This window comes from Lagopus muta, chromosome 8, assembly GCF_023343835.1.
Source record: "Lagopus muta isolate bLagMut1 chromosome 8, bLagMut1 primary, whole genome shotgun sequence".
Taxonomy (NCBI): Eukaryota; Metazoa; Chordata; class Aves; order Galliformes; family Phasianidae; genus Lagopus; species Lagopus muta.
Window position 1 is genome coordinate 13572952 of NC_064440.1, and position 24366 is coordinate 13597317.

Sequence of the window (24366 nt, forward strand, 5' to 3'; positions counted from 1 at the left end):
CACAGGCTCCCGACCTGTTGCTGCGCTGACTGCGCGAGGCAGCTCTCACGGGGATGCCATTGCTTTGCTTAGCGAACACCTCGGCTCACTCTGAGCGAGAGGGAGAGGCAGAGAGAGGGAGAGAGAAAAAACAGCGGCATAGGAAACTTTGCTCGGTGCTGCTTCTGTGCGGCCACGCTGCAACCATCCCCACTCCTGCCCCTCCTTTGCCTAATGGGGCTGTGCACCGCTGCTCAGCTGCACCATGTGAGCATCTGCGGAGTGAATTTTGCACTCTTCTAGAAGAAGCCGAGGGCATTCAGATTGAAGGAATCTGATGCTGACTCCAGCTTTACGCTTTTAGAAGAAGCTGGGGTGGAATGGAGAATACAGCAGTGGTGTACTAAGAGATGATTTTCAGAATTAATGCCAGTTTTTTGCTTTTATGGCCTTTTTTTTCTTTTTTTTTCCCTGCTAGAATTGCATTTTTGCTTCATTTTACTCTCCCTGTGCCTTTACAACGCGTGTGACTGATTTGCCCATATCTCTGCATATATGCAACGCTCACTCACTCACATATAAATAGCGCAGCTTAAGAGTGCTTTAATGTATGTGGCGTTCTGCAATGTCCATAGGGGATGAATAATAAAAACACTGGCACATCTTGAAGCAGCGTGATGTGAAGCACGCAGCTGGAATATTCTCCACTGAGCACGTCTTGGCAGCCGAGCCTGGACATCCAGAAAAGGGTTTGCTCTCTTCGGATTACAAAACTTTTAACAGGTTGTTGTAGCTATTAAATAAAACCCACAACAAAAACAAAGCCCCCATCTGCCAGCTCCACTCGGTGCTGTTCTGCTCAGGCTCACAGCGCTGCTCCCATCTGCAAAATGTACACGGGGAGAGTTTGCCTTTGCTTCAAAGCGGTGACAAGGAGAGCAGTCTGGCACCCAGAGCACAGGGATTGGAATTCCCTTTCAAATGCTGATGTCAAGCTTGTCTCAGTGCCCCAGAGCAGGTTTTTGCCTGCAAAAGGCAGGTGTCTGCCTTTTTTTTTTTTTTTTTTTTTTTTTAAATGTGCTTAAAGGTATTTGCCCTTTTTCCCCTTTCCAGCTTGAAAAGGCTCCTTTGGCTGATTCAGGGCTGGAATGCAGAGCTCGTGCTATTCCTAAATTAAGAGGTTGGCAAGTTTTTTTGTCCCTGATGAGATGCAGAAGGATTGCCCAAACGAAACAAGGACTAAAACTCTGCAAATCCTCCCACTGTGGCTCCGGCATTGTTTAGTCTTCCACTTAGGTCTGTAAAGCCAATCCTGAAATGGTTGTAGGCGGAAAGTAACATAAACCACCACGTAGCTAGGAAGCAGGGGATGTTGCTCATTGCACAAGAAGCTTTGGGTATTTTGAAGATGTTGGGAATGTTGGAACAAAACAGCGGCAGTCTGTGGAAATCGGGCTGAGAACCTCCACCCCCTCGGGGAGCCAAGGGCATGAACTCCTGCGGATGGAGGCAGCGAGACGGAGGCTCAGCACCTCCGGGGACCGGGGCCTCCAAAATAGCTCCGATGCCACTGGACCGCATGGTTTTATGGTTTATTTCAGGTCATCGCATCACCAACTTGACATAGTGCTGAGTGAAGCTGCCCGCATGCGGGACAGAGGGCTCTTACTGTGTGCGGAGCTCTCATGCCAGCCCTGAGTGAATTCATTCCTTCAGCACGGCACAGAGCTCTGCACACCATGTTAAATTAAGGTGGATTAACAGGTCGGGCACTTGGAGCAGAGCGAGGACTGCCTGTACAGTGTCCTAGCACCCTGCTTGCTGGCATGCCTGTGTCCCGGTCCCCAGTGGCCATTTTAGAACTGAGCAGGATCATTAAGGTTGGAAAAGACCTCTATGGTCATCTAGTCCAACTCCATCCCATCCCTACTGTGCCTGCTAACCATGTTGCTCAGTGCCACATCTCCACAGTTCTTGAAGACTTCCAGGGATGATGACTTCACCACCTCCCTGGGCAGCCTGTGCCAGTGCATCATTGCTCTTTGCTCCTAATGGAGATGATATCCTAGGATTACAGGATTAAGGTGCAGGCAAACTTGAGCTTGCAGGGCTGGGGCTGCCCCATTGACCAGGCTAGGGACTCCCATGGAACAAAAACAGCACCAAAATAGTTAACCATTAGCAAAGCAGTTTGCTCTAACATCCAGTTAAAATCCCTATTTGGGATTTGGCCCCAAATGCCACACATCCTTCCTCATGGGTCAGATGTCAAAACCTCCATTTCCCCCTTGGCAGGCAGCTGCTAAAAGACAGTTTAATGTATTGCTCCAAAACACAGAAGACTCTGATGTTGGAGGTAGCATAATGTAAGTGGAATTTTAACAGCAACTCGAAAATCATGCCAGTAATGCTATGACTGCATTTTTCACATCCACTGAATTGCCAGGAAGACCTCTTCTTTCCCCCAGCTTTTCTACGGAAACAAAGCATTTGTCATGCTCTGCATGTTCACATGTGTATCTGCCCTTCCACCTCCAAAGCTCCTGACCCCGCCAGATGCTCTGACATAGCCTTAAAGGTCAGAAAGGTGTATGCAGCGGGCAGGGGAGAGCCTGGATATGAGCATCTCACATGCTCTGCATCAGTTAGCTTTCGAGTCAGAAGTGCACAGGCATGGGAGAAACTCATTACCAGAGCTGTAGCTGGGCATCCAGCTTGACTTATGCAGGCTTGCGTATTGTGAGACATCGGAGAAGCCAGCTGGAAAGAGCCAGTCCATGGCACTGTGTTGATATTGCTGCTCCGGCTGAACTGAAGGGCTGCAGAGCTCTGGGTTGTGGGAGAAATTATTACAAGTGAAATGCAATTAATAACAGCTCCAAGGATGGTACGTGAATGAGAAAGCATACAGCTCCTCCATCCTTGTTGCCTCTGGGGTTCTGCCAGTAGATGGACCAGGTTTCCAAGGTCTCCCGCATCAGCTGTGTCTGGTCAAGGATGAAACCAACTGGGTCCTGGGCTGGTTGCCATCTTTAGATATGAAGGTAATAAATAACAACAGCTTCTTGAAAATGATGTTTCCTTCAGTGTGCTGTGATAGGGCTTACAGTGTTGTGAACATGGGCTGGAAGGAATGGGGAGTCTGGGAAGATTTCAAGGCTCTGGCCCAAAGGAGAAATGTGTTTTCATGCTGTCCCTTGGCAAATGATCTGTTTCCTTCTTGCCCTTTGCAGTTGTTTCCTTTCCTCTGGGTTTCAGGCTCATGCTCGCTGAGTGTGGTATTTGTCAGGGGAACAACGAGGAGCCCTGTCTGTGAGAAAGTCCATGTCGTTTGTTTTATCCACATCCAGGAATTGAGCCGAGATAAACAATTCAAGAGGCAAAGCAGTGAAAACTGGAATGCGAGAGGTGTGTTTGTGTTTGGCCCTGGGCAAGACCTGGCTGCAGTATTCACAGGAGCTGATGCATCCCACCGATGGGCTGCTGCCATTGTTCCCACAGACACGGTTGGGTTTGGGAGAATGGGACTTGGTGGATTCCTTTGGGGTAGTTCTTTTGCTTAAGGCTGGCAGAGTAAGACGAAGGGCAAGGTAAAATGTGAAGATGCTTTTAAAGCATTTCTGTTCTACAAGGGCTGAGCTCAGCGATGTGCTGAGTTTCCAGGTATTCCCCCCTCCTCCATGGGAAGGTGCTGCCCAGATCAGCATGTGTGTAGCGGCACATATTGAAATCATCAAGCTCTGCTTTCCATCATGTCATGGCTAGCTGTTTGCTCCTGCCAGCGAGGTGTGTTTGTCCTCAGCACACACCTGGGGCTGGATGCAGTGTGTTTGAAGTCTGTGTTCCCTCTCCCAGTGCTGCCCCACAGCCATGCTGAATTGAGGAGTTACAGTGCTGGAGAACAGAACGACAACTTCAGGTGCTGTTTTGTGAATGTAGTGCCACTTGTTTTACACCAGCCAAAAAAGGAGATTGCACCTCTGGCTCTGTAAGTGTTCCCAGTGTTACCAGTTAGGGGAGATGCTGTCGGGATATAAGGAGAAAGTTTTTTTGCAGTAAGGATTCTGAGGCATTGGAACAGGTTGCCCAGATATGTGGTGGATGCCCCATCCCTGGAGAGACTCAAGGTCAGGCTGGAGGGGCTCTGAGCACCTGATGGAGCTGTAGGTGTCCCTGTTTGTTGCAGGGGAGTTGGACCAGATAACCTTTAAGAGTCCCTTCCAACTTAAATGATTCTGTGACGATTATTCTACCACAGACTACCTTCAGCAGACCAAATATGTGGCTGAAGCACATCTCTGCCCACCTTTGATGGCCAGGATACTTTCACTAGTTGGCCAAGTAAGAGCTCATTAAACATGCAAGCGGGCATCTCATTACAAGCAAACGTGACAGATGTGCCATCTCAGGAGGTGCTCGAGGCCAGGTTGTATGGGGCTCTGGGCAACCTGATCCAGTGCTTGGCAACCCTGTCCATGGCTAGGTGTTGGAAGTGGGTGATCTTTGAGGTCCCTTCCAACACAGGTCATTCCATGATTCTGTGCTGTGGTTGTCCTGGCTGAAGGCTGGAGGAACGGGGGTTAGAGTACAGTTCCTAGAGCTTTAAGGCAGCTCAGCATACGACAGCTTGGGTTCCACTGTTGCAGCTGCAGAATGGTGGTGTATTTAGTGTTTTGCCCATATGTAATTTGGCTAGGTATGAGTAGGAAGATGAAAATCTCATGCTGTCTCGTCTTATGATATAAATTGTTTTAGAAAGGAAAGGGTCAGTAATCACATGCCTTTCTTGTGGACTGGAGTACGGAAAAACATCAGGTCACTTTTATAAGCCTTAATCTATCTTTTGACATCGCAGCTTTTATTCTGAAGAAAGCTGCACTGTGCCTCTTGGCTGGTAAGGGAGCAAGTTCACTGCCTGGTGCTCTCTGTAGTCAAAGATCCCATTAATTCTGCCAGCCGCGAGGAACGATTTCTTGGTATTTCATTCTGGGCTGTAATTGAGAGTGACACAAAGCGCTGGTGGGAATTGGACCGTGTTGAAATCTGTGCTTTTCCTTACAATTTTCTGCAGATAGAACAGCTCAGGTGGGATGAAGGGATTTTTAATGCTCTGCCATTGAAATTAATATCGTCTTCACTGCCTTGCTGGCTGAAGGCAATTTCTGGGGAGAGTTTCTGTGCCTCCTTGCACCTCGTCTTTGTAGCCAGCTGATGCAGCATACCGACACCAGGGAAATGCTGTTGCAATTACTTGCATGACATCTTCTGTTGGAAAGATCCATAGTCCTACAGTGCAGGGAAAATTCCTTAAGCAATACCCAGTATTTCTACTCAAGACCACAGCAAGATTTCTCCACTTGTTTTTTAGACTTCAGTGGAGGCAGCATGATCTCAGCTCTTCTGTTTAGTACTTAAAGACCCAGTCCATGCTGATGGCTTTCCCCTTGCTGTCTTAAAACTAGGAAAGAGTGGGCACCTGATGTCCATGTCCCACAAATGTTTCTTGTTCAGGCTTTGGGGGGACTGGTGGATCAAGTGAATTGCTGAAGGCATTTTGGTTGTGTTAAGTGTCCTCCAAGCATCTTCAAAGAGCAAGTGTGTGTCTTCCAATGTGGCCTGTTTTCTAGTGTCCTGCACTTCAGAAGACCCAGATTTTACTCTGAAGGGAGTAGGGAAAATCCTGGCCAGAATTTGAACTTTTTTTCATCTGGGGGTGATTTTCTGTTTGAATTTGGAAGGGTTTTCCCACAGCATGAAGGCTGTGGCTCAGCAGTGAGCTGAGTGAGAGTGAGGTAAGCAGTTTACACCCTGAGCAGTGATGGCCCTCCCACATGGTCCATGTGGAAACATTCGTCTCTCCTTGCATTCTGCTCCATTCTGCTGCCATTTCATCTGTCATTTCAAAAGCAAGCAGAAACAGGGAAGGAAACTTACATTTAGCAAGGAGGAGGAGCAGGAAGGGTGACTGGCTTGGGGCTCTTGACCTCCTGTGCTGTTGGAGCCCAAGGCTGGTGGTGGGGCTGTGCCCCATTGGCCCCATCTATGTAGAGCTCATGAGGTAGTGGACAGTCCAGATTGCCAGCTGGGAGATGAACCAAGGTTGCTTGGGTGCTCCCCGAGGTACCTGGTTTCTGTCCTCTGGATCTTGGCCACCAGAGCAGTTGGCTGTGTGGGTTATAGGGTCAGGGTAGCTGGCCACAGTGACATTTCTGTTTGCAGTGAGGGTAACCCAACAACTCTGGGACTTTTGGTGGTGGTTTTCTCTTCCTCTTGGTCCTCCTCACTCACCCTGCAGTCCCTTTGCTAAAGGCAAATTCCAGTTACCCAGCTGGTTCATGTCTTGTTTTGGGGGCACTTGTCAGGGGTGCTGCAATTCACCTTCCACATGGTATCAGCTCTACTCTTCTAGGTTTGCAGCTGAATTACTGAGAAAAAATGCTGCGTGATAAAGCTATAGGAGTTTCAGCACTGTTCCAGGGTCTAATCCAGGCTCTGACCAGGTAGCTCTCAGTCAGACTGGACAAGAACAGTCATGTGGTAGAACCTTCTTGTCTATCTACACTATTGAGCTCCAAGAGCCTTCTCTTTCTTGCACAGTATTTACCACTAGCCAAGGACTGTGAGTTTGATACAATCTCTGATGTGCAGAGGGCAGTTACCCTTCATCTGAACTTCATACAAACCAGAGTGATGCAACGGCAGGGAAATCACAGCTGCCCACCTTGACCTAACAGTGGTGTGATTGGACAGGTAAATCATCTGCCATGATGGTAACTGGGATGAGGAGGCCTAAAGCAATGGGTAGCCGTGGTAGGGGACCTTTTCTGTTACCCATAGTGAACAGTGATCCCTCCATGTCTTATGCAGAGGTGGTTTGAGGAGAATTTTATTTGAAGTGTTAGAAATCCAGCTAGTCTGTTAAACAGGACGTTTGTTGCAGAACATTTGGATTTCCTTGTGGTGTTGAAGAGAGTGGCCACTCCTTGGACTGGATGGTGGGATAGCACCAGAGGTGCTATTTTGATCCTGACCCTCTAACCCATCACTGAATTTAAAGAGCAGTCCAGAATTTTTTGGAGCAAAAGGAGACTGTGGCAACTACAGCCTTCTTACACAATAGATTGGTACCTTGTAGATATTCTGAGTCATTTTGTTGTTGTAGTTGACAGTAGTGACTGAAATAAGTTTATTCCATGTTTATTTTCCATGCCAGACCCCACAGACCCTGTCACCTCCAGCTCACAGGGAGCAAGACAGATTCCATTAATTCTTGAGCATTATTGGGGGATTTTGGTTGATGGGATTCTTGCCTGAAATTTCTCTGTGGAGGAGCCTGGCTTCCCACTGATAGCAGATGGGACTTGAAAAGTTCACCCTCCTAACAGACCCAGTGGGGTGGTGGGAATACAATTTCCAATGTGTTCAGAACAGATTCCTGTTCCCTTCAGGACACCTGTCACTGAGAGTGTGATCAAGGCTGGGCAGGTGGAAAAGCTTGGTCTGCAGAGCTTTGAATGATGCTGAACTGCTTGATTTTGAGGTCTGAGGGCTTGACCTTTGTGTACATGACTGAGGCACGTCTGGTCGGGGGGCACTGGGAGGAATTTGGCATTGAGCCCTTTAAGGCAATGGTCCCATTTAGCAAAGCTGGGGCTGTAGGAGTTGGGGTGAGGAAATCACAACATCCGCTTCGGTTTCTACATTCCCTGTCCTGGGGGCTGGTCGAGTGTTGCAGGAGGCCACAGGAATCCTGCTTATGACCACAGCCAGATTAATGGCTATTTTGGCAGCTTTTCAGGAGTGAGGAATTTGGCCACTTTCACAATAATGGCTAGAAATTCCACATGAATTAATTAGTTTTATTACAGGACATGTCCTTCCTGCTCCTCCAGGGCTGCCTGAAACACTGAGCTCATTACATGAAGAAATGAAAATAGTACTAAAAATAAAAACTGGTATCCCAAGCCTTTGTCAGGAAACGTGCAGCGTATACTGACATCCTCCTCCAGATGTGGTTCTGAAGCTGTGGCTTTCGGCCAGATGAGATCTAAACCCAAGTATTAGATCAAGCACAGCCACTAAAATGTCGCAGCCTGCTTCATGAGAGAGTCTTGTCTCAGCTCTTAGTCTCTGCTCAACATGAGCCATTCATGTAGGCTTGCTAATGATTCCTCCGGTTTGCTTTATGTTTGGATATTGCTACATAGAATCATAAAATGACTTGTGTTGGAGGACACCTTAAAGACTGTCTGTTCAGAACCCCTTGCCGTGGGCAGGGTTGTCTCCCACCAGATCAGGCTGCCCAGGGCCCCATCCCACCTGGCGTTGAATGCCTCCAGGGATAGGGCATCCACCATCTGTGGTGGGTTTCCATAGTGCTGTTCCTACTTTGCAAGGACCCCATTTGTATTTGGGGTAGGGAAGTGGTTGGGAATGTCTGTGGCAAGGGATCCTCTGCATTTGAGTTTTGGTCAAAAAAATGCCTTAAAAATGACAGCATGTGACTTTTCACAGAGCTGCCAGAGCAACTGCAGGTTGGGTAAATATTTTGGTAGCCCAGAGCTGATAACTTTCCCTTGCTTACGTTTGCACAGAATCTGTCTGTAAAAGCTTATCATTTCTCACATAGCTTTTTAAACAAAGGTACTGTGTGGACTCTGTGAGCTCAATCTGATTTGAACCCCTTTCTAGTACAGTCAGTGCTGTCCTGAGAAGTGTGTGCTGGTAAGGGGCAGACGTGCAAAAGGGACACTTCTTGCTGGTCATTGCAGTGTTTGCTTTATGAATATTGTTTCAGATACTTCTGATTGGGCAGAGGTTCTCCATTTGAGTCACAGAATCATAGAATCATAGAATCATTGATCACTAAGATCATCTAGTCCAGCCATCTCCATTGTGGGACTAAGCTCTTCTTTTTGCTCAGCCCCAACTTCGTGGACCAGGGCTTGACTTTTTTTGCTATTTCTCCTCCTGTTCTGGAGTTGAACATGGCAGAGTGACCAGGGAGGTGATCAGGTTATTGCAGGTCTGACTTTAGAGAACATGACTTGTTTTCTGCTCAGTCCTCTGGGGAATGAACCATGACCCTCATCCAGCAAGGACTAAGGCCAGCTGAACTGACAGACAAATGGCAGATTTTTCAGCATTAACAAAATTTGCCTGCTAGAAAAGAGTGAAAAATGATCATGCAGATGGCTTTCTTCTAATCTCAGCTGGTTGGACCGTTTCCGACTTTCTAGTGATGATTGTTATTGATTTCAGTCATTGCTTACCTCTCTTTTTCTGTTTATTCTGTCTTTTTATCAGTCTGATTTCAAGGATTTGTTACCTTAACCCCTGGCCATTGGGCTGGTCCCACATGTCCTGAAACAGCCCTTTGAAAATTCAGACCCTGCTGAAAGTGCAGCACAGATATTACCTGGCAGCAGCCCAATCAGGCCAAAGGTCCATCAAGCCCATAATCCTGCCTTAGGTGGTGACCAGCAGTGCATAAATTGGGAATTAAAGAAAAGAGTGAGTATGGGGTGAGCTTTGCCTTGAGCTGCCTTGCTGATTTCCCCCAGAGGGGCTTCAAGCATTCTTGCAGCTCTTCTCTTGAAGCAGCCCACCATGGACTCGGTCAGAATTTGGGGACGAGACAATTCACATAATCTTCTCCTTGAAAGAGCAGTTAATGGCTGAAACTTCAGGTCTATATAGCTGAAAGTAAAGTGTCTGCAGTGCAGTGCTGCAGTTAGCATGGTGGCTTGGTGAGGAAGGCAGTGTGCCTTTGAAATCCCTGCAGCTATGGGGTGAGTGGTGTCAGCAGCAGGAGTGGGGCAGGGCTGCCCGCCTGGCTGTGGGACGCAGGCTCGTTGTGCAACACTTGGAGCCTGCTGTTTGCTCTGCCCGGGAGTTACCCCGAGCTGGTTGCACCTTTTTCTCACCAACCTTGCAGGCATGCATTGTGCCTGAAGGGCAAACAGCCCCAGCCCATGCCTCCAGGCAGAACAAGAGGGACTGTGACACTAGGGATCAGGTATTGTCCTGCAGATGGAATTTGGGCTGAGGGTGCTAGCTTCATTGTCAAAACAATACCACATGTGAAGTAGAGTCTTGGACTTGGAACATGGTCATAGACATAGGCATGGAACACTGGAACAGGTCCACAGAGAAGATGTGAATGTCCCATCTCTGGAGGCATTCGAGGCCAGGTTGAATGGGGCCCTGGACAACCTGATTTGGTGGGTGGCAGCCCTGCCCATAGTAGGGAGTTGGAACAGGATGGGCTTTAAGATCCTTTCCAACCTAAGCCATTCTATGATTCTATGGACTCACAGCTGAAGATGGAGCAAATGTGGATTTTCCCACAGCAGCTGTGCTGCAGAGCAGGAGATACAGTTGGTCCTCTGGGCACTGAAGCTGTCATGCCCTGGCTTGCAGCATGGCTGGCTTTGCTGTTTTTGGCTGGTGAGTCAGACCCTGGGCAGCCCTAGCCCAGGGCTGCAGGTTTGCCCTTTTTCCATGTATCTGTTTGCAGGCAGCCTGCTTTGCTGGGGCTCAGGGGAGTCCAGCTCTTCCCAAAATCCTTCCTCACACAGGGACAATGGGACACCAAAGCTTGGGCATCAGAGTTTGGACAACAAAATTTGGGCAAATGCATTTTGCAGTGCTGTCTGACTCCTGTCATACAGGAGAAGCAGAAGTATCAAGTGACTAAACATCATGGCGACGTTCCTGCCATTGGAACTGTTTTCTTTTGGCTGAGAAAATTAACTTCCCCTTTCTCCTCGCAGGGTGGGCAAGCTGGCTGCCTGTGGCCATGCCCTTGCTGCGGGTACGTGGGATGGCTCGGGTCAGGCTGGGAGGAAGCGCTCCTGCTGCGAGCTTTTCACTCCCAGCTCCTTTCTGAAGAAAACGTGCAGGGCTTTTCCTGGCCAAAGTGCAGGGCTGTAGCTGGAACAGTGTCCAGCTGGCCTCATTTTGGAGCTGGTCTCGGTTTTGGGCTGCTATCATCCCTTCCATATCCCCGTTTCTTAGACAGAACAGGCTGGGAGGTACTGCGGAGATAGTGCTGCAGAAAGCACTGTGGTGCCACATGGCATGTGCAGCCTAGTTTGAACATGCCGTGGTGAAGAAATCGCTGAAAACCTCCAGTGTAAAATTCCCCGGGATTTTTGGGGGTTATTTTGATACTCTTTCCAACAATAGCAGAAAACTGGTCTTTTGTGGTGTGAGAGCCTGATGGGCCCCTGGTGGGGCACTCAGTGATGCCAAGAAGGAAACACACTATTAGATCCATGCTGACTAACGTGTTCATCCTAGCCCCTCTTGCCTTCTTCCTTAGCTGCTGTTTTGTCCCATCGCCTATTTTTTGGGCCATTGGGCTTTTTTTCTGTCTGTTGCAAAGTGCTGCGTTCTCTTCCTCGTTTCCTCTTGCTGCGCTTCAGCCTCCCCTTCTCTCCCTATGCCCACTCTCGAATTCACCTGGCATTATTTTTGCAGAGGTTCTGGCAGGCTCATTTTGACCTGTCTGGTTCAGTGGAGACCTGCTCAGACCTGCATCACTGCAGAGAGAGCAGCTGGCAGGGTCCATCCCGGCGGGGTGGGAGGGTTGGAGCCAAGGAGGTGACAGGCTCCGGGTCTGTGGTGTAGTAGAGTCCACATGTTGGGTCCTGCATGGGACCCGTGTTTGGGACTGATCATTATGTTTGCTCACAGTAAAAAGCAAAAATTAACCCACAAAGGAAAGTGAGAAAAATCATAGAGTCATTAGGGTTGGAAAAACCACTAAGATCACCTAGTCCAGCCTTACTATGTGCCCATCTACCGTGTTCCTCAGTGCCACATCTGCCATTTTTCTTGAACACCATCAGGGACAGTGACTCCACCACCTCCCCAGGTATCCTGCTCCAGTGCATTTCCACCCTTTTTGAGATGAAATTTTTCCTGATATTCGACCTTTGCACAGGATATGAACACCATCTGTCTAAGCTCCCACACTGAAACACTGGGGTCTTTCCAAGTGATGGCACTTCAGGTCATGGAAACTCGACACCTGAATGTCACTTCTTGGTGGCTTCTATTGTTATTGTTCAGTTCTTGCTGGAATCGTGCCATCGTGTCTTTCCTCAGTGGAACTGCTGGTACTCAGGCTCCCTCCATCCCACCAGCCCTTTACGGACCACAGTCTAATATCCCTTTTCCTTTTAAAAACGCTGTAACGAAGCCTTATGTTTGACCACGAGCAGACCTGTTTGACATAACAAACAAAATGAAAACCCAGAACATATTTTCTATGTCCAGTTTTATTTGCTCTTTCCTTTCTACCAGGTTGTCAGCCAAGCCAGAAGGCCCATGCAGATGCCATGTATTTGCACTGTCCTGTTTTTTGTGCAGAGGCACAGTTGCTTATAAAACTTGTATGCAAGTGTTCTAACTGCCTGGGGTTTTTCCTACTCTCTTTCTTCAGGACATTTGGAGTATTTCCTTTTGTCACAGCTGTACTGAGGTATCCTAGTCCTGGCTCTCTCCCTCCAAGAGAAGGAGAAGGTCATCAGAAAGATATGGAGATGGTAGTGAACCCAACCGGGAGTTGGAGATTATGAATCAAAGCCATACAAAGGTTTTTCTTTGGCCCTCTGGGTGGGTGCATTTGTATTGGCCCTTTTCACTCCCTCTTATGTTCCAAATGGGGCTTTCCTGGAAGCCCATCCCCAAAGCTGGTGCTGGTGGCTTGTCACTATGTGCAAATCCTGCACCTAGGCTGCTCCTGGACCACTGCCATCTCCTTCTGAGGGGCAGGGGATCAGCACAGTGATGGAACCACCCTGGGTTTGGGTTAGCGGGAGGGCTGCGGAGGAAGTGGCCCTGCATCTCCCAGTTCTTTATTCCTGTTACCTGAGGCACTGTCTGTCTCCTCAGCATGCAAATTACCCTCTGCTTTGCATCTCCTGTAATTCAAACCGGTGCAAATTGCTTTTCTCTGCCACCGATATCCGTTTTCTGACCTAGCATTGAGTTTTGGCCTTCACCCTTTTGGGGCTGGCACCCACTGATCCCGGCTGAGAAAGTGGCCCTTTGTGCCCAGGCTGCTTGGAGGAGCTGGGGATCTCTGTCTTCCCTGCTGCGAGCCTTTTTGGCCTGTTCTGGTGGGCAGGGATTTCGGGGTGAGGGGGAGGTGAGAGCTCTCCTTGTGCTGGAAGAAAAATGATGAATGACTCTCTTGTGCTTCTGAACAAAACCAGGAAATCGGGGGGCGGGGGGAAAAAAAAAAAAGGAGAAAAAAAGGAGAGGAAAAAAAAAAAGGAGGAAATGAGAAACAGTAAAGGGGCCTCCCCCGCCTTCATATAAGCAATCACTCCACAGCATCTGGAGCCCAGTAAAAGGGCTGTTCCCAGGAGCCCTTGCACTCGCCAGGCACGCAGATCTCCTCTGTGGGGCTTGCTGCCGCCCGCTGCTGTGCGCAGACCCGGGCTGTGTCTGCACGGCCATCCATCGGCACCGGAGGTGCACGTGTGTGGAGGGGCTGGATCTGGCCCCGGGACACTGCAGCATTGCTGTCGGTGCAGCCAGAGCACCCGATACGGTGTTTGTGCTGGCGTGCTGCCCTGCGCCGGCATCGCGTTACAGTGGTGCGGGCAGAGCGATACTCGATCCAGCCTGGAACCCACTGGAGCGGAGGCGTCCCTCCTGCCCCCAAAGCATTTTGGACACGGTAGATGTAACAGGGGTGAGAGCAGAGCGGGTCATCATCCCTTTGTCTTTAGGTCAGGTTTTAAGCATCCTCAAACTGGAGTTAGCCTATTTGAGAAACCCAGTGTAAGCTATTTCATTACATTGATCATAGAATGGGTTGGGTTGCAAGGGACCTTAAACCTTTTATGTGGTCTGATAGAGATAGAACAGGGGGGAATGGCTTTAAAATAAAAGAATGCATGCTTCATCCCTGGAGGCGTTCTGGGCAGCCTGATCTGGTAGGTGGCAACCAGCCCACAGCAAGGGTTGATCAGGATGGTTTTAAGGTCCCTTCCAACCCAAACCACTGTGTGATCATCTAGTTCCATCCCTCTGCCATGGGCAGGGTTGCCAACCATCAGATCAGATGGAGTTATGTAACTCCAGTGGGGCTGGAAGTGATGGTTCTCCAACATGAGCCATTCCTGACACCTTGAGTGTCCGTGCAGCCCTGCTACAGCTTGCTGTGCTGAAGCCCCAGGTATGAAGCTCGCTGCCCCTCACTGACTTGCTTTTAGGAAGTCTCATCACTGTTTCTTAAAGCACGAATCTGGTAGGGACACAACAGATCAACCTCTTCCTCAGTGTAACCTCAGTGGCATTGCAGATGACTTGCTGTAGAAGGGGCTTGTCTGTAGAAGGACAGCTGTCCTCAAGGATGGCTCTGAAACAGAAATGGCAGTTTCTGAAACAGAGACCCTCACAGGGGAGCTGTTCTCCCTGATTCCACCTGGAGACAGTCTCAGTTGACACAGCTGAGTACCATCATACAGGCTCAAGCATCAGCTGCTAATTTGGTTGTAGCTCTTACCCCTCATCAAGTCCACCTGAATTTAAGCATTGAATGGGGGCTTCTCCCCACCCCCTTTGTGGGGAGGCTGCAGGGAAGTTCTTATTTCCTTCTCTTTATGTGTAAGTCTACAGAGTTTGTTGTATTGCCTGTTGTACTTTGGTCTGAGGATTATTTTGGATACATATGTGATGTCCTTAGTGTAGGGTGCTGCTTGGCATGGTCTCACAGGCACTTCACTTAGGAGGGCAGAGGAGAGGGAAAGTTCCCTAATGGAAGGGGCTGGCTGGTTGCATGGAGAGTGGACCTTGTTAACTGGGCCCAATCAAAGGGAGAGGATCTCCCTGTATGTTTTCCTTGGGGAAAGCTTCTGAGGGAATCCTGACTCTTCTGTGGTTTCCATAATGCCATACTAAGGTGCCTGCGACTCCTGATGTCTTACTAATTTACTAGTTACGACTTCTAGAGTTATTTTTAACAGGCACATTGTGCAATTAATGGGCTTTTTATTGATGGTAACAAGCTGAGCAAGTTCAAGGATGCTGCTGGGGCTTGACCAGCAGCCTTGCTCCATAGTGTTATAGGAATTTCTAGTTCTCTTTACTATCTGTGCCTCCTAGCCCGATGTATGGGCAGCCCTGATCTGCTGTGGGGTTGGGTGGGGGACTGCAGCTGCTGGTGGGCTCCCTCCATGCGTACAGATCTCACTGGTGTCATGTGTGCCACCACCATGCAGACTAACTCCCTGAAAAGTATCAAACTTCAGTGGCCAAGAAAAGAGTGCTGACCTATTTTGGACACTTATTTATATGCAAGTTGCTTCTCCCTGTCTCTGTGAAAAAGCTGTTGTGACTCCAATACTTCTAAAGTTTTCCCCTCCCATAGCTTTTGTTCCCAACCGGATATAATCTAGGACTAACACCTGTATTTTTAAGTAGTTAGAATAAATACCACTTTAAGTCTTCTTTTTTTTTTTCTTTTTAAAATTTTCTGGATGGAACACTTCTGCAAAGCCAGCTCCGTAGCACTGAGCTCAGAGTTGGCTGTGCTGTCTCTCTCTCTCTCTTTCTTTTTTTTTTCTTACAGATTCATTTCTTAATGTTTTTGCTAGCAGTTTAAAGCTTTCAGAACAAAATAGGGGGAAAAGAAATGAAAATATGTCACTGGTGGCTCCGGTAATGAGCCATGCAGCAACGTCAGCTACCATAGGGTTGCAACCCCCCCCCCCCACCCCCCCCCAAAAAAAAAACCTGTGGGAAATTGTCAGTTTTAGCTCAGTTGTTTTTTCTTTAAAGTGCAATTTCCTTTAAATACACGTGCTGTGTATTGCTTTGATGAAATCTTCTCTTGAAAGATTGTAAAGATTGTACTGATAGAAATGGTTTCTTCTGTCTTGTTTTGACATCTAGGCTGCGGCTGCTTTCTGGCTTTGTATGCTGCTGTTCACAGTTAATTTCTGGTGCTTTTTAAATTGAAATTGTAGTGACTGTCAAAGCTGTATTGCTGGAATAATCGTGTAACTCGAACAGCTTGGTCAGTGCAGTCCTGTGCACTAACCCTGCCTGGAGACTTGTCATCTTGTGTATTTTATGACTTGTATTCCTACTGTTCACAGCAATAGACATAAGTTAGACATTTAACAAACAAAATAACCTGAATACTGCAGTTATGTTACCCGTACAGATGAGCAACTGTTTCAATCATCCTTCATATTTCATGATATTTCCTACTGCAGCGTAGGAACTTTTTGTGTTTATGGGTTCTTTTTGTCCTTAAGACCTAAAGGAGCAAGGGTGAAGAAACTGAGAGCAGCTTGATTTACTGAAATTGCAAGCCTTTTGGTTTTGCTAGCCAAGCTTGCAAATTCACTGAGCATACCAGCACTGTGCTTAACTAGCTGTGTGCCCTGAATGCATCTGCACTAGGACCAACTCTCAGGAGGGCAGTGGGAACCTTCACTTCATCCTTGTCTGTGGCAGAGTTTGACCCAAAGTGCATTTCCAGCGGATTAGGGAAATTTGCTCATTGTAGCAGTAATGGTATGTGGCTTCTGTGTCTACTTTCCTGTTTTTGGATTGTCTGTCATGAAATTACCAGGATCATGTGCACAGGCAGACACACAGCCATGTGAACGTGTGTACTGCTGTATGGATGTGACTAGGTTTGGGGTGATCCCTTTGGCTGGCAGATGACTTAATGCTGGCTCTGAGCTGGTCTATATGTGTGGCCTATATCCAATGTCAGGGGGCAGTAGGAAGCTGAAGGCAGCCCCTATGGTACAGCAAGGGAGAAGACTTTCAACCTGTCCCTGCAGGACAAGTCTGCAGCCTCTGGTTTGGGACTTTGTACTGGTGCAAAATTGTCCTGAGGAGCTGAGGGTCTCCCTTAGCAGGAACAGTGTGTGGTATGGCCAAATGGAGGCCTCCTTGTTTTGTGCTGGGGTTTTTATGCAAAATACTCTTAAACTTTCAGAGGTTCATGTCTGCTTAAATTCCGTGACTCTGTGTTGAAAGCATTTGTGAAGCTTCTCTGAGTGGAGGCAAGTGTGAAGATGGAACTGGCTGCTACTGCTGTTGAGTTTGGCTGATGACAACTGGCCATGGTGAGACCAGACTGACCCCTGCAATGCAAAATTGAAAGCTTTTTTTTTGAATATTTTACATGAGTGCCAGGGGTTTCAGTGGGTGCCATTTCTCTTCTTCTGGTAGAGCACTTGTAAGTAACCAATTGCTCTGACTGAGATCACTTTGGGGAATACTACAGATCCCCCTTCTCAATGCTCAGCCCTCATGTATCCTTTGTGTCACATTTCAAGCCTGAGGCTGCAGTTTCCCTGTACTGAATGCTCATGCCAATGTGTTTGCCTCCAAACCTCACACACCAAAATGATGGCATTTGAGTAGATTTTTACCAAAAGTTGCTCAGGAAAAAATGATGTATATGATCACTTGCAGAAGCTTGGATTGAACTGAGCACTGGTGTTCTTCTTTACCCTCTATTGCTGCCATCATATTTGTCTCTAAGCAGGAGGGAGGATTAAATCACAGCACACCTCCATTAATGTACAAGTATGGCAGCTCCCTTAAATTTCATATTAGTTTTATTTTTCATGTGGTGAGTAATCATGCTACTCAACCCTCTGGATGTGTGGAAGAGCAATGTGGAAAAAAAAAATTGCTGTATATGCATTTCAAAACTCCCTGTGGAAGACTATTTAATTAGTTTTAATGAGCTGGCTGGTGTGCATGCACGTGTGCATGCTTTCACCACTTCTCTCCAGCTAATAGGATCAGAATTGCTCATGCAGGTAAATTGGATGAGTATGTGGGGGAGATGTTTGTGCAGTTGCAGATTGCAGGTCTTAAGCAGACTTTACTTGTCCTGTAGTGGGAGAGCTCCATCATGGAGGTGAAGTATTTAGTAGTGCAGGTGGTCAGGTTGAAAGCAAGGTTTGTGTCTTCAGCTCCCTAGGTAAGGAGGGAAGGGAACAGAGAGTCTTTGGTGTGAGAGCTGCTGGTTGCAGAGTTGTATCAGGTCACAGGGCACATGCCACCAAGCTGGAGGAAGGTTTTAATTGAATTGAAGGTGAACATCCAGTGAGGTTGGGATCTCAGTGCATGAGGCAGATAAGAACCATTGGATTTGCATCTGGCTGCCTCTTAGGTCATCCCCCCCCACCTGATTTCCAACCTGTCATTGCCAGTGACAGCTTCAGACTGGCTGTGTGCAATTCACCTTCCTTGTAGGGTCGATGACTGTGGGTCAGTACTTTGTTTCCAGGAGGGACCAGGCTGGGTACAGAGCCATGTTGAGAGGGGTGGCCATTTTAATGAGGGATTTCTATGTGCTTTTTTTTTTTAATTAACCTTTGTTTTCTGTCAAGAAAGCTGTCCCGAGGCATGACTTAGCGAGGCAAACATGCTCAGACAAAGGGAGCATTAAGCCTGCACAGAGGGAGGGGAGAGGGTTACACCTCTAATTACTTTGTGTGCATGTAATTTTTTTTCCCCTCTGGTGACTGATGGGTCATGAAAGGACTTGCTGGGGTTGATGTGTGATTCACTGGGACAGAACACGTTCTTGGCTGATGGTGTGGGCTGTCTGGGTGCCCAGGGCAGTCAATGCCGTCGCATGGGTGTTGCTCATGCCTGAGTCAGCACTTGTGCAGTGCAGCTGGAGTCAGAGAAGGAGGGGTTCTGATCTGCTTTCAGGTGTCTCTACCCCTAAACAGGGACACACAAGCAGGGAAAATGAGATCAGTGACAGCAGTTTCCAGAACGCCCAACCTGCTTTCCTATTTTCTGATCTTCGTGTCCAGTCATGGAGCTCATGGTAGACAGCTGGGCTCTCCTTACTGAAATGGGGTCAGCAGTTGGCCGGAAGGAGAGTTAGTCCTCACAGTATTCATATGGAAAGCAAAGAGAGGGAGGAAGGGAAACTGGGGCAGGGGTGGAAAATGGTGAATAAACGGTTGTGGGGATGGAGTTCTGAGGAGAGGAGAAGTTGGGGCTGCCCAGGAGCAGGGAGGAACTTGTGGAGTGAGATATGTACCTGGCCTCCAGGCCAGTGATTTAGACAGGCTTGGCGGGGAGTTGGGTGTCTGGTTTTAGGCAAATGGTGTGATGTAGAATTCAAGGAAGAGCTCCAAAGCTTGTGAGCTTGGCTCTGAAGGATCCCACTGACCAGGATGCATTCTTAACTTGATTTCTGCCAAGCTTTTGGATCCATTGAGCAGCTCCCTGCTGGTGAGGTGGAACAGAAGTTCGACTGGTTTCCTCCCTAGAAGTCTGATAGAGTTCTCTGGTCAAGTAGAGGAGCAAGGCTGTCTTAGTATCTGCTTGGAGAGACAGGCTGCAGTGTGAATTCTGCTTCCATATTAGACATCAGAGCATCCACAAGGGTGCTGGGGCCCAAGGTGCGCTGTGCGCTCTTCCTGTGGTGGCTGGCTGTCCCTCTGGGAACCAATGCTCTTGCTGCACCATTGATGATTTTGGCTGTTGCTGAGAGAAAACCATCAGCCTTAGAGCTGATACTGAGTGGCATTTCCAAAAGTGAGTTCAATAGGCCTTACTGCTGGGTTTCTTTCCTCTGCTTTTCCAGTGTTTCCTTGGTTTTGCCAATTCCTCTTCCCTGCTGGGAGATGATCCCACAGTCTAATAAATCTCACTTCCCGTTTTAGAGAAAATATTTGTCAGCAGATTTTCTCCTCTCTCCTACAAATATCTCTTGCATTGTTTTTATTAATTTGTCTCCGGTAAGGAGGAATGAGCATTTTTGCCATTTTGAACAAATTCCTTGCCCAGACAAAGTGAGGAAATTTGTCTCCAGTGTCACCCGTTTGGCAGAGGAGAGCTGTGGGAACCAAACAGTAGAAGTTCAGTTGCATCTTACAGATTGCAACAGGGCTGTAAGGAGTAATTTTTTTTGGGGGGGAGGAGGAGAAAACCTGTCTGGGGATCCTTTCATTAAACAGAATGAAGGGACTGCAGCAAACCACCTCTTTTGCAGGAATCCCTTTTGGCTTGAAAGGAATTATTCATGCCGTTACGCAATCCATGTTGAATTTTCAATTTGTCACAGTTTTCCCCTTCCCCTCTTCGTCCATCAGCCCAACCAGGCTCCTGCTGGGTCCCTTCATTGACTAATGTGCTTTAGAAAGAGACTTAATGCGTATGTACAGTCCTGATCTGGCAGTCCTCGTGCGCTGGGAGCTCTGCTTGGCACGAGTGGCTGCGGTGCAGATGCAGGTCGAGAGTCCCTCCCAGTGTAGGGTTACCCCGCCAGGAGGGAGAGCCATCATTTTTCAGCCCGAATTCTTTCCTGAAAGGCTGCGGTTGCCTGGTGTCTCGACTTCCCTCTGTGGATCCGTGTGGGAAAGCCACTTGCATTTCTCAGCCATTCGCATTCCTTGCAGGAGGAAACCTCAGAAGCAGAGGTTTGTGGTCCTTTAGAGTTGTAACCTGAGTGTGGTCCCGGAGTAAAGATACTGGGAAAAGCTCAGAGCCTTTGCTGCAGTAGTAGTGGCTCTGGAAGGTGATGGCTGAGCTCAGTGTTTCATTTTGCTCAAAAAAATCCAGATGTGGGATGGAGCTGTTGCTGATATTGTATCATGATTGTGGGGAAAAAGATTTCTCCTGGCCATGCTGTGCTTTTGCAGGAGCTCCTGATGGCTTTCACCATCCCCCAAGAGGAGAATGGGGTCTGAGCTGTGGGTGATGCCCATACCCCCCAGTGTGGGCAGCACCCACGCACATGCTGACTGATGCAAACAGCTGAACTGCCAGGGGATGGGGTAATGTGGGCTCTTTGTTCTGCTCCTCCCAGGCAGTGCTTTGCAAGGATCAGTGGAGGGAACTGAAGGTTGCAAAGATAGCTGTTGCCACTTGCATTTTCTTTTGATTCCCTAAAAGCTTAAGGAAGGGAAATAATTGGTTTGCCTTTCTTGTTTCCAGGGTGTTCATGGGTATATAACAGGTTGCAGTCAGGGGTCTGAAGAATGTTTTTATACATAAATTCAAGTAGAAAATAACTGATTGGAGCCAAAGACCCTTTCGGTGTTTTCCTGTCAGAGTACAGACCTTGAATCTGACACCCCCACCTTTCCCTATGCCTGTTACTAATTCCTCCTGCTGCAACAAGTGCCGCAGCCCCAGCTGCTGAGAGCAGCCCTGGGCTGTGCTTCACCCCTGCCCCTCCCTGGGGCCCTAGACATGCCACTGCCTGCATCCTTCTGCTGCATCCTCCAGCCTGATGCAGCTTCTTCTTTTCTTGATCATTTTTTAAGGGCTAGAGATGGGATGTGGTATGGTGGTGGTTGTTAGGTACATCAGCTTTGACAATGTTTGTTACTGTCTATACCAGAGGAGAACTGCAAACTCGCAAGAGCAGATCCTTCCCTAATAAAATCTGTCATGCTATGTTAACTCTATAAGGAGGACAGCTGAGCAATAAAGTGTGAACGTGGTCATTGTTTAGCTCTTGCACTCAGTAATGACTTCTATTTCTTGTTTTAAAGCAGCGTACTGGCTGTCCCATTTTAGCCTGGCTTCCTTCCAGATGAGCCGTGTGTGTGGGCACGTGTGGATTATCTTTGTCTCTATGGCTACCCTGAAAACTTTTGAACCAGAACATTCACTGGAAGGATTGAGCTCAGATACTGTTTTTTCTGCAGCTTTTGTGAAACAGTTGCTGGGTGGTGGGACTTCACCTTGTTTGCGTATGTTGCAGCTGAGTTTCTATTGCAGCCCTATCAGACATAAGAGTGCCAACAGTCTCTTAAATACAGTGTCAGGAAAAAGCTACATTAAAAAAATAAAAATAATAATAAAACACCCTCAAGCTTTGCTAAACCTGTCACTCCAGTGTATTGATATTAATTAGGTCACTTTACTAATTACCTGTTCATCTGTACATAGGAGCAGTTGATGGTTTGCTGATGGATCCCAGCTGGAAACTGTAGAGCGTAGGAAACTGGTCCTTTTGAGTCGCATGTGGGCAAGAGGGGTTTGATTATCACCTCTAAGGGCTGTTAATTGCTTAGGTTTCTAATCGTTTTGGTGATCCCTCAAGTCCCTGGGGATGGAAAAGTATTCTTTGAGAGTTAAAATGTGTGGGTTCTTTTTTTTTTTTTTTTTTTTTAATTTAAGAAGAGGATTATTGCATTTCAGCAATTCATTGTTGTGTACTTGCTAAGTGCTCCTGTCAACATCTTGAGGAGATAACAAATAACAGCAGTTACAAATATCCTTATTATAAGTTCTGGCTTTTTCAGGCACCTCCCCAGCTGGGGGCATAAAGATGTGTCTAATTAGTCAGTGTTTCTGGCTGTGGGAGATCACTTGCTGAGACTCCTGCTCCAGAAATGTCTGTCTTGATGGCCTCTCTGGATCTTACTCCCTAACAAGCATCATCTCTGCTCCCCTCCTGGAGGCCATGCATTCTACAAAGAGGGTGAGGAGCTAAAGAGGGGGACTAGCTGGGCAGGTGTCTTATGGGCTACCTTGTGTTATCTCATTTTCTATAGGTGTTAGGTCTCCCATGTAAGACATGTTCTTAGGACACTCACTGGCTTGTCTGACACCACTGGCTGGGCTTCCTTTTTTTCCTTGTCAAGTCACAGTAGTGCATAGCTGCTGTCTGGCACCAGGAATTCTTGCCCCTCTGGATTCCTCTGCACTAGGTTGAACCTTGAGAATGGATCAGATGTGGTGCTAAGTGAATATGTAGTCTCCTGTCAGTCTTTCCAGGCTGTGGGAGTCCAGTCTTCTGCAAACAAAAATAATCAAGATTTTTCTGCCTATTTTTTAAACAAGCAAGTGGCAGTATTTCTCATGTTTCATGTATTCCATTGCATGGCCAAAGTAATAATCTTTGAAGCCATTTGAACTATTATTCGTTTTGTGAAAATTGGCAGAGAGTAGAGACTATTTTAATACTTTAATTTTGACGTCAAAGAACTGTATGGGAAGCATTCCTCCATGCCAGCCCCCTGGACTGTTGGCCTCGGTTCTGCTCAATGGAGGCCATGCTAGTGCACTGTCACTGTGGGCAAAGGAGCTGCTGAAACTGGCCTCACCAATTTATATTTTTAAAATGCTTGAGAATATTCTGTGAGAGATCTGGACGTATTAATGCAACTCACTGAATAGGCTGTGTTGGAAGGGACCCTGGAAGGTCATCTGGTCTGACTCCCTGCAGTGAGCAGGGACACCTGCAGCTTGATCAGATGCTCAGAGCCCCTCCAACCCAACCTTGACTGTGTCCAAGGATGGGGAATCTACCACTTCTCTGGGCAACCTGTTCTTTCTTTCTGTCTTCTCAAACCTTTTCCATCCCCTTCTCCAAATGCTTCTGCTGCTGCTAGAGTCCAGTTCCTTTTCTCCAAGTCTTTCCTGATCGCGCAGCTTAGCACAACCCTCAAGTTCAGGGTAAGCTTCTACAGAAACTGCTGCTGTTCCCAGCGGGTCTTCCAGGTGGGAATCCTTTATGAAATGGGTTTGGATTGGTGCCTGTTTGGCATGAGAGCAGAAAGAAGGGCAGGGTCACAAGCTAATGTTGTTTCAGTGCAAGAATCAGTGAAGGCATGGGGGGAGGGAGGAGAGAGAACAAAGGGAAGAGTGTCTTTAGCTGAAATGAGAATGCTGTTGCTTGAAGCCAGGAGTAAGATAGTATTAGATATAATTGAAATAGTGAAATAAGTGGTGGAGAGAAGGCAAAAGAACGTGGGGATAGCTGCCTCTGGACATCTGTACATGAACAAACAGCTGTCCTAGGAAGAAATTACCCTGGTTGGGAACTGGTTAGGGCAGGTTTACTGAAATGTAAGAGATTTCATCATGTGGTTGCAACCTTTTTTTTTTTTTTTTTTTTTTTTCCTCCCTCCCTGTAGGCCATCTGGGGATTTCCTAGCTGATCCTGTTCATGCTCCTTCCCTGGGCACTTCAGATCTCTGATAGATGCCTGTGAACAGCTGTGGTGGAAGAGCATAGACCTAGCCTAGCTTGTTAAGGGAAAATGAGTTCAGAGTAACTAAGGTGATTTGGGAGCTTTAATCACTGCCTTCAGTGGGAGATGAGGGTTGCTTTCAATAGGCCAATGCAATGAAGGCGTGATGAATCTAGTGAGGTAGGCAGATGGCTGCTATCTTCATGGAAGCAGTGAAATAAGATTCTCCATTACCCTTGGCAAGAGTCCTTTGCCCTGCTGCATTGCTTCAGCAAAGCACTCTCATCTTCCAGTCATTAGTCATCCTCTTGTTATTTCATTTTGTGAAAGAGATTATAACCAGCTGAGGAGATAGGGCAGCACAAGAGAGCAGGCTGCCTTCCTATACCACTGTATTGTTGCTTTGTCTTTGCCTTGTTCTCCTTCCAAACCCATGG

General features: G+C 47.6%; 1 protein-coding gene across 4 annotated transcripts in view; it reads left to right on the top strand.

The window, feature by feature from the left end:
* The window catches only part of IGFBP2 (insulin like growth factor binding protein 2), a 73431-nt gene that overhangs the window by 21034 nt on the left and 28031 nt on the right, over nucleotides 1-24366 (top strand). Inside the window, exon 1 of one of the 4 annotated variants that reach the window (XM_048952476.1) lies at nucleotides 14506-14607. The exons of the other annotated variants lie outside the window; for them this stretch is intronic. Within the exon in view, the coding sequence (XP_048808433.1) occupies nucleotides 14604-14607 (4 nt within the window). The 5' untranslated portion in view covers nucleotides 14506-14603. Of the gene's footprint in view, nucleotides 1-14505; nucleotides 14608-24366 lie in introns of those variants that run through there. 4 annotated transcript variants of the gene reach the window in all.